The sequence below is a fragment of the Hyla sarda genome, chromosome 5, assembly GCF_029499605.1.
Source record: "Hyla sarda isolate aHylSar1 chromosome 5, aHylSar1.hap1, whole genome shotgun sequence".
In the NCBI taxonomy this organism is placed as follows: Eukaryota; Metazoa; Chordata; class Amphibia; order Anura; family Hylidae; genus Hyla; species Hyla sarda.
This window is the reverse complement of record NC_079193.1, coordinates 32,045,174-32,054,513: the sequence shown is the minus strand read 5'-3', so window position 1 is coordinate 32,054,513 and position 9,340 is coordinate 32,045,174. Positions and strand designations below refer to the sequence as shown.

Here is a 9,340-nt window from a genome sequence, read left to right as displayed (position 1 = left end):
AGTAATTTACAAATCTGTTTAACTTTCTGGCACCAGTTGATTTAACAAAATGTTTTCCAGTGGAGTACCCCTTTAAAGATAAAATGCGGACTATAGGCTTCCACCATTAGGGGTGGCTAATTCTATGTCTATGCAGGGGATCTAGAACTCTCCATCAGAAAATGGTCTGATTTTATGTCCATAGAGAGATACTGAAAAGAAACGAAAATCAGTGCAGAATTTCAAACCTATGGTGGGTCTAGGGCAGTGTTTCCCGTCCAGCATACCTCCAGCTGTTCCAAAACTACAACCCCCAGCATGCTTGGAGTTATAGTTTTGCAACAGCTGGAGGCACACTGGCTGGGAAAACACCGATCTAGGTGATCCAAAATATGTGTACAGGACACTCCTAGTTATGCGAGCATTAAAGGGGTACTCCACTGGAATACATTTCTTTTAAATCAACCGGTGCCAGAAAGTTAAACAGATTTGTAAATTACTTCTATTAAAACATCTTAATCCTTCCAGTACATATGAGCTGTTGTTATGATCCACAGAAAGTTCTTTTCTTTTTTTTTTTCCTGACCACAGTGCTCTCTGCTGACACCTCTGTCCATTTTAGGAACTGTCCAGAGCAGGAGAGGTTTCCTATGGGGATTTGCTCCCACTCTGGACAGTTCCTAAAAATGGACAGAGGTGTCAGCAGAGAGCACTGTGGTCAGGCTGAAAGGAAATTCAAAAGGAAAAGAACTTCATGTGGAGAAAAAAACCAGCTGATAAGTACTGGAAGGATTAAGAATTTTTTTTAAATTTTTTTTTTTTAATAGAAGTAATTTACAAATCTGTTTAACTTTCTGGCACCAGTTGATTTATTTTATTTTTTAAAATGTTTTCCAGTGCACGTGTTTTACAAAAAAAGTTCAAAAAATTCCCTACACACAGTTTGGAGCTTCCGGGTCAGAAAAATGGAAGTCTGGTAACTACAAAAGTTTAATATAATGTGTAGTCCTTTTTTGGGTCAAAAATATTTTTGTATATAAATTAAAAATAAATAAATAATTAAAAAAATAAACAGCATCAATGGCTGATGATAAAGGAACGCTGGGCAAATCTATACTGGAACCTGTGTAATGCCTGGAGGTGGTGAAGCAGGACATAGGACATCAAAGGACATCAAAGATGCCTCCCTGTATGATGTTGTGGCCCCTCGGGCCCTGCACTAGGCGTAACAGTGGATCAGTTTGTAACTTCAGTGTCTTGCAGCCCGATTTACAACAATAACTAGACCAGTGTTTCCCAACCAGGGTGCCTCCAGCTGTTGCAAAACTACAACTCCCAGCATGCCCGGACAGCCTTCGGCTGTCCGGGCATGCTGGGAGTTGTAGTTTTGCAACAGCTGGAGGCTCCCTGGTTGGGAAACACTGGAGTAGACCATTGCAGGACAAAGCTTGTAGCTCTCCAGCTGTTGCACCACAACTCCCATCATGCCCTGACTACCAGACAGCCACAGGTAGGAGAAGTTTGCTCTGTGACGGGACATAGATCTAAGATTCAATTTTTTCGACAGTAGCTGCCAAGTCTTTTAATATAAACTATGACTGACAGAGGAGATTTTGCGGTTGCACATCAGGACATGCTGGGAGTTGTAGTTCTGCAACAACCGGGGAGCCAAAGGTTGAAGAACACTGGTTTAATGTCTGCATTATGGTCCCGAGATCATGGACCTGGAACATAAATCTAAGTCTGATTCAGTACATCCATGAGGCAAAGGTCCAGATGTTGTGTCCATATCCTGGAAGGCTGGGAGTTGTGGTTTTGCTACAGCTGGAGGCACCTTGGTTGGGAAACCCTTATAGATACTAAGCATACAACCATATTCTATACAGATAGTAGACGCTTCAGGATAAAGAAGGCGATAACTCACTGCGGCCGCTTTGTCCAACAGTAGCTGTAGTTGCACAACTACAACTCCCAGCATGCTTTCGGCTTTCTGGGCCAGGCTAGGAGTTGTAGTTTTGCAACAGCTGGAGGCACCCTGGTTGGGAATGGGAAACCACTTATAGATAGATGCTACAGGATCAAGAAGGCGATAACTCACTACGGCCTCTATGTCCAGCAGTGGCTGTAGTTGCACAACTACAACTCCCAGCATGCCTTTGCCTGTCCGGGCCAGGCTGGGCGTTGTAGTTTTACAACAGCTGGAGGCACCTTGGTTGGGAATGGGAAACCATTTAGATACTAACCACATATCTGGGGGCCTTGGATTGACACTCCGGGTCTGCCTTCCATATACTTTCGGAGGACCCATATGGAAGTATTGTTAGGGGGAGCGAGACAATCTGCCTATCTGTGTTTTCTGTTGTCTTTTCTGTGTCGTTTCTGTTCTGCTTGTCTTGTATATGTTTGATACATCTTGTCTTGTATATGTTTGATACGTCTTGTCTTGTATATGTTTGATACGTTACTATGTCCCAATGTTGTGAGACTGTTTCTGTATATGGCCCTCTACATGTTCTCTTGTTACCTTCCCTAAATGTGCTTATCCGCTCTTTGTGCGGACTCTCGGGGGTGGCGACCCTCCTTTTGCTACTATTGTGGCCTTTCTGACCCTTTTTCCCTTTTCCCCTTTTTTTTTAATTTATTTTTCTTTCTTTCTTTATTTATTTATTCTTTCTTTTTTTCTTTTTTTTCTTTCCTGTTCTTCTGTTTGAACAGGAAAGAAAAAAAAGAAAAAAAGATATTGCACTATTTTTCTATTTTGAAGTTTTATACTTATTCTTTTACGAGGGTAAGACACAGGACTTAGGGGTGGGGGGTGGGTGCACTATGTGGGTGGGGGGAGGGGGGATGTTGTTTATGGTTCTTTTGTTGTTTGTTTGTAAACTACAAAATGTTTAATAAAAATTTCTGATTGAAAAGAAAAAAGATACTAACCACATTCTGTTCGAATAATAGATACTACAGGATCAAGAAGGCTATAACTCACTGCGGCCGTTATGTCCAACAGTGGCTTTAGTTACACAACTACAACTCCCAGCATGCCATTGGCTTTCCGGGCATGCTGGGAATTGTAGTTTTGCAACATTTGGAGGTCCGCAGGTTGGAGACCACTGTGCTACAGGATCAAGAAGGCGATAACGCACTACGGCCGCTATGTCTAACAGTGGCTGTAGTTTCACAACTACATCTCCCAGCATGCTTTTGGCTGTCCGAGCCAGGCTGGGAGTCGTAGTTTTGCAACAGCTGAAGGCACCCCGATTGGGAATGTGAAACCACTTATAGATAGATGCGACAGGATCAAGATTCTGGGAACATGAGGTTAGAACTGAAGAACTACAGCTCCTTTTTAAGTTAGAACTTCCTAAGACTCTACAGATCTTCAAAGCAATATTCTTCCAAGACACAAACACTTTGACATTTTGCAAAAAAATAAAAATAAAAAAATAAAATTATATATATATATATATATACACAGTGATCCCTCAACTTACAATGGCCTCAACATACAATAGTTTGAACATACAATGATCTTTTCTGGACCATTGTAACTTGAAACCAGACTAAACATACAATGTACAGACAGTCCAGATCTGTGAAACATGTCAATCGCTGGAAGAACCGACCAATCAGAATGGACATTCACTGGTAAAACCCCTGTATTACTGAAGCGTATGCACTGACTGGTGTCTGGTAGCGCCCCCTACAGTACAGGGAGGTATTACATGTTCTGTACTCTTTACCTGAACCAGGGTTAGCTGCTCCTTTGAACGCCAAGTAAGGGCGGCTCCATGTTACTTTTTTAGGACATCGCATGTTCTGTACAGGACCCTGAAGAAGCTCCTGTCCTCTACAAAGACCAGTGTTTCCCAAGCAGGGTGCCCCCAGCTGTTGCAAAACTACAACTCCCGGCATGCCCGGACAGCCTTTGGCTGTCCGGGCATGCTGGGAGTTGTAGTTTTGCAACAGCTGGAGGCTCCCTGCATGGGAAACCCTGACATAGACAGTGATTTACAGCTCCCAATAGAACCAAATGACCCTAGGGCAAAAAGAGGCCCTTATTAATCACAAAAACCTAACCCCAGGGCAAAAAACCCCTTTAGAATCAACCCCTTAAAAATTAACTTTTATTGTGTGCATTTAAAACACTACTGTGTGCCCCCAATGAAGAGTTAAAATACTCTCAGGACGGACCCTGTATGCTGTAAATATATGCGGAGTTAACACTCCCTTTCCCTAAATAGTATGGCTCTGCAGTGCCATCATTATTAGGTCCGTGCTGGTGTGTTAAAATCACTCAATTGCCCGCCTCTACATGTTTCGCCATCTCCACAGCGTTTTCAAGAGACAAGAGTGACCACTCTTGCCTCTTGAAAACGCTGTGGAGACGGCGAAACATGTAGAGGCGGGCAATTGAGTGATTTTAACACACCAGCACGGACCTAATAATGATGGCACTGCAGAGCCATACTATTTAGGGAAAGGGAGTGTTAACTCTGCATATATTTACAGCATACAGGGTCCGTCCTGAGAGTATTTTAACTCTTCATTGGGGGCACACAGTAGTGTTTTAAATGCACACAATAAAAGTTAATTTACAGCTCCCAGCAGATCTTTATTACTTTTATATGTAAGGATTTTCTTTATCTGTATTAGTTATCTACTTATTTTTCTTTAATCCTCACTTTTTTTCCTATTCTTGGATGACTTTTTGGTGGCTTCAGAACCAGTTTCCAGGTTTCCATAGAGTTCTGGTCTCAACATAAAATGGTTTCAACATACAATGGTCGTCTTGAGGGACCACTGTGTATATATATATATATATATATATATATATATATATATAAAATAAAAAATACAATAAAAAATAAATCTCATCCTCATCATATTAATACCAGGTACATCCTTGCACTGTAAAGCCTGATCTCCAACACTGCTGCAATACAATAGGGGACTGCTCGGTGGAGATAGAAGAAGTCTTCTCCTCTTGGAGCTCTTCTTCTTCTTTTCCTCTTGGAGCTCTTCTTCTTCTCCTCTTGTAGCTCTTCCACTTCTCCTCTTGGAGCTCTTCTTCTTCTCCTCTTGGAGCTCTTCTCCTCTTGGAGCTCTTCTTCTTCTCCTCTTGGAGCTCTTCTTCTCCTATTGGAGCTCTTCTTCTCCTCTTGGAGCTCTTCTTCTTCTCCTCTTGGAGCTCTTCTTCTCCTCTTGGAGCTCTTCTTCTTCTCCTCTTGGAGCTCTTCTTCTTCTCCTCTTGGAGCTCTTCTTCTTCTCATCTTGGAGCTCTTCTTCTCTTCTTGGAGCTCTTCTTCTTCTCCTCTTGGAGCTCTTCTTCTCCTCTTGGAGCTCTTCTTCTTCTCCTCTTGGAGCTCTTCTTCTTCTCCTCTTGGAGCTCTTCTTCTTCTTCTCCTCTTGTAGCTCTTCTTCTTCTCCTCTTGGAGCTCTTCTTCTTCTCCTCTTGGAGCTCTTCTTCTTCTTCTCCTCTTGGAGCTCTTCTTCTTCTTCTCCTCTTGGAGCTCTTCTTCTCCTCTTGGAGCTCTTCTTCTTCTTCTCCTCTTGGAGCTCTTCTTCTTCTTCTCCTCTTGGAGCTCTTCTTCTTCTCCTCTTGGAGCTCTTCTTCTTCTCCTCTTGGAGCTCTTCTTCTCCTCTTGGAGCTCTTCTTCTTCTCCTCTTGGAGCTCTTCTTCTTCTCCTCTTGGAGCTCTTCTTCTTCTCCTCTTGGAGCTCTTCTTCTTCTCCTCTTGGAGCTCTTCTTCTTCTCCTCTTGGAGCTCTTCTTCTTCTCCTCTTGGAGCTCTTCTTCTTCTCCTCTTGGAGCTCTTCTTCTTCTCCTCTTGGAGCTCTTCTTCTTCTCCTCTTGGAGCTCTTCTTCTTCTCCTCTTGGAGCTATTCTTCTTCTCCTCTTAGAACTCTTCTTCTTCTCCTCTTGGAGCTCTTCTTCTTCTCCTCTTGTAGCTCTTCTTCTTCTCCTCTTGGAGCTCTTCTTCTTCTCCTCTTGGAGCTCTTCTTCTCCTCTTGGAGCTCTTCTTCTCCTCTTGGAGCTCTTCTTCTCCTCTTGGAGCTCTTCTTCTTCTTCTCCTCTTGGAGCTCTTCTTCTTCTCCTCTTTGAGCTCTTTTGCTTATGCATTTGGCTGTTGTAAAAAGCTCCGCTATAGTGAGCAGTGACTGTAAGCTGCAAGCTGAGCTTCTGTATGAATGTAGCATTACATTGCATCCCAGCTTCATAAGGCTAGAGATCTCCAAGGAGCAGAAATGAGGGAAGGAGGTCTCCCTGGATTTGGGCACAGGGGCTGCCAGGCTTTTGATCTACAGGTGTTGGATGCCTGGTTGTCTGAGCTCTGTGTGAATGTGAGGATTACAGGAAAGCCCTGTGCATGGCTGCGAGGCATTGATATGCTTAATGCTGGAGTGGGCGATGAGCTCAGGTTCCACCCTCCCCATCAATCTGCAGGAGACCCCCCTTCCAGCTCAGAGTTGCTGCGGTCACCTCCTTGGGAAGGACACCAGACAACTGGGAGCAGCAGGAAAGTTCAGGAGTTTGCAGGAAAAAATAAGGAGAAAGTCAATGACAATTAAGGAATCTTAAGAAGAAGGATCTGGGAGGCGCAGATCTGTGAAGGCTACACGTGGGGGCTCCTGGAGGTGGGAGAAGGCTCCCCCATTGATGCCTACATCAGCTTTCTTTTGCCATTCTTCTGAGGAGGTGAAAGGGATGAGACATTTGCAGAAGAGAGTACAGGAACTCTAATTCGACCAAGGGAGGAGGGAGACTGTCCTGTGTAAGAGAAGAGAGACTGCCCTTCTTGGAAGCCCCCAAGAGACTGCTCAGAGAGGACAAAGTTGGACAAGGAGTCCTGGTGGCTGAGGAGGTCTGGGGAGTCAGTTGAGGTTCAGCACCTTGGAGAGCGCCTGAGTTCAGGACCTGCACAGGCTGGTTCAGAAGACTTCCTTCATCGGTCCTTTTTTTTTCTTTTTTAAAGTCCTTTTTATTTTTTACTTATTTGGGGTTTTAGAAAGGCTTCAAGATTTCGTCGAAAAGCAGGCAGGAGGAACGGCCAGCTCTCAGCCGGCTGGTGGCCAGGAAGCGGCTCGTCGCCGCCGGAGCCCTGGGGGTGGTGATGGTCCTCCTGCTGGTCATCCTGATCCCGGTCCTGGTCAACTCAGCCGGGACCTCTGCACACTACGAGATGCTGGGCACCTGCCGCATGGTCTGCGACCCCTATGGGACCAAGCCCCCCAGTACTGCCACTGCAGAGACGGTGCGGGATCATAGCCTTCTTCAGTCCTTACCCACCTTCATCCAAGGACCTAAAGGGGAATCTGGGCGACCGGGAAAAGCGGGTCCTAGAGGACCTCCGGGGGAACCAGGACCTCCTGGACCGATGGGACCTCCGGGAGAGAGGGGCGAGCCGGGCAGACCCGGTCTTCCAGGACCCCCTGGAGCACCAGGGCTAAATGCTGCTGGGGCTATTAGCGCTGCCACCTACAGCACCGTGCCCAAGATCGCCTTCTATGCCGGGCTCAAGAGGCAGCACGAAGGGTACGAGCTGCTCAAGTTTGACGACGTGGTCACCAACTTGGGCAACCACTACGACCCGACTACAGGCAAATTCACCTGCTCCATCCCGGGCATTTATTTCTTCACCTACCATGTCCTGATGAGGGGTGGAGATGGCACCAGCATGTGGGCAGATCTCTGCAAAAACAACCAGGTGAGAAAAGAGAGTGGGTGGGTGGGATTTGGGTTACAATGGTGGTCTTCAACTATGGCCCTCCAGCTGTAGGAAAACTACAACTCCCAGCATGCCCAGGCAGCCAAGGGTTGTCTGCTATACAGGTGCATGTGTCTATAAGAGTGTTTTCTAAACCAGGGAGCTTCCAGCAGTTGCAAAACTACAACTCCCAGCATGCCCAGGCAGCCAAGGGTTGTCTACTATACAGGTGCATGTGTCTATAAGAGTGTTTTCTAAACCAGGGAGCTTCCAGCAGTTGCAAAACTACAACTCCCAGCATACCCAGGCAGCCAAGGGTTGTCTACTATACAGATGCATGTGTCTATGAGAGTGTTTTCTAAACCAGGGAGCTTCCAGCAGTTGCAAAACTACAACTCCCAGCATACCCAGGCAGCCAAGGGTTGTCTACTATACAGGTGCATGTGTCTATAAGAGTGTTTTCTAAACCAGGGAGCTTCCAGCAGTTGCGAAACTACAACTCCCATCATACCCAGGCAGCCAAGGGTTGTCTACTATACAGGTGCATGTGTCTATGAGAGTGTTTTCTAAACCAGGGAGCTTCCAGCTGTTGCAAAACTACAACTCCCATCATACCCAGGCAGCCAAGGGTTGTCTACTATACAGGTGCATGTGTCTATGAGAGTGTTTTCTAAACCAGGGAGCTTCCAGCTGTTGCAAAACTACAACTCCCATCATACCCAGGCAGCCAAGGGTTGTCTACTATACAGGTGCATGTGTCTATGAGAGTGTTTTCTAAACCAGGGAGCTTCCAGCAGTTGCAAAACTACAACTCCCAGCATACCCAGGCAGCCAAGGGTTGTCTACTATACAGATGCATGTGTCTATAAGAGTGTTTTCTAAACCAGGGAGCTTCCAGCTGTTGCAAAACTACAACTCCCAGCATGCCCGGACAGCCGTTGGCTGTCCGGGCATGCTGGGAGTTGTAGTTTTGAAACAGCTGGAGGCACACTTGTAGGGGAAACACTGCTTTATTTATGTCCTGCTAAATTTATAAAGCACACTATAATTGACAGAGAAGCTTTTGCAGTTCAATGTCAGGGCATGCTGGGAATTGTAGTAGTGTAAACAACTAGACAACAACATGTTTCCCAACCGCTGTGTCTCCAGCTGTTGCAAAATCACAACTCCCACCATTCCCGGACAGGCAAAACTTTGCTCTGTGTCAGTGTTTCCCAAGCAGCACACCTCCAGGTGTTGCAAAATTCCAACGCCCAGCACGCTGGGAGTTGTAGTTTTGCAACAGCTGGAGGCACACTGGAAGGGGAACTATTGCTCTATGCCCCATTTGATCACTTTCCATTTGGTAAATGCCAAGTTTGTAAAGGCCAAAGGCTTTCCTGGCATGCTGGGAATTGTAGTTTCTGCAACAAGTGGAGTGCCTCCGCATAGAGCGATGAGAATAGTTTGCATTCCATGTATTGGGATATACATAAACATAGATCTACTCAACCATGACTGAATCACTTTATTTATGTGTTTATTTATTTATTTATTCGTTCATTTATATATTATTTTATAATGTATTTCTTTTTTATTTACATATTTCTTTTTTATTTTATTTACTTTTTTATTTTATTATTTATAATTGTATTTATTTAGTATTGTATAATTGCAC

The 9,340-nt window shown here is 45.0% G+C and overlaps 1 protein-coding gene across 1 annotated transcript in view; it reads left to right on the top strand.

Annotated features, from left to right (window-relative positions):
- Positions 1 to 6,224: 6,224 nt before the first annotated feature.
- Positions 6,225 to 9,340, top strand: part of C1QL3 (complement C1q like 3) — a 68,743-nt gene continuing 65,627 nt past the window's right edge. Inside the window, exon 1 of the mRNA XM_056519171.1 lies at positions 6,225 to 7,683. Within this exon, the coding sequence (XP_056375146.1) occupies positions 7,090 to 7,683 (594 nt within the window). The 5' untranslated portion in view covers positions 6,225 to 7,089. The remainder of the gene's footprint in view (positions 7,684 to 9,340) is intronic.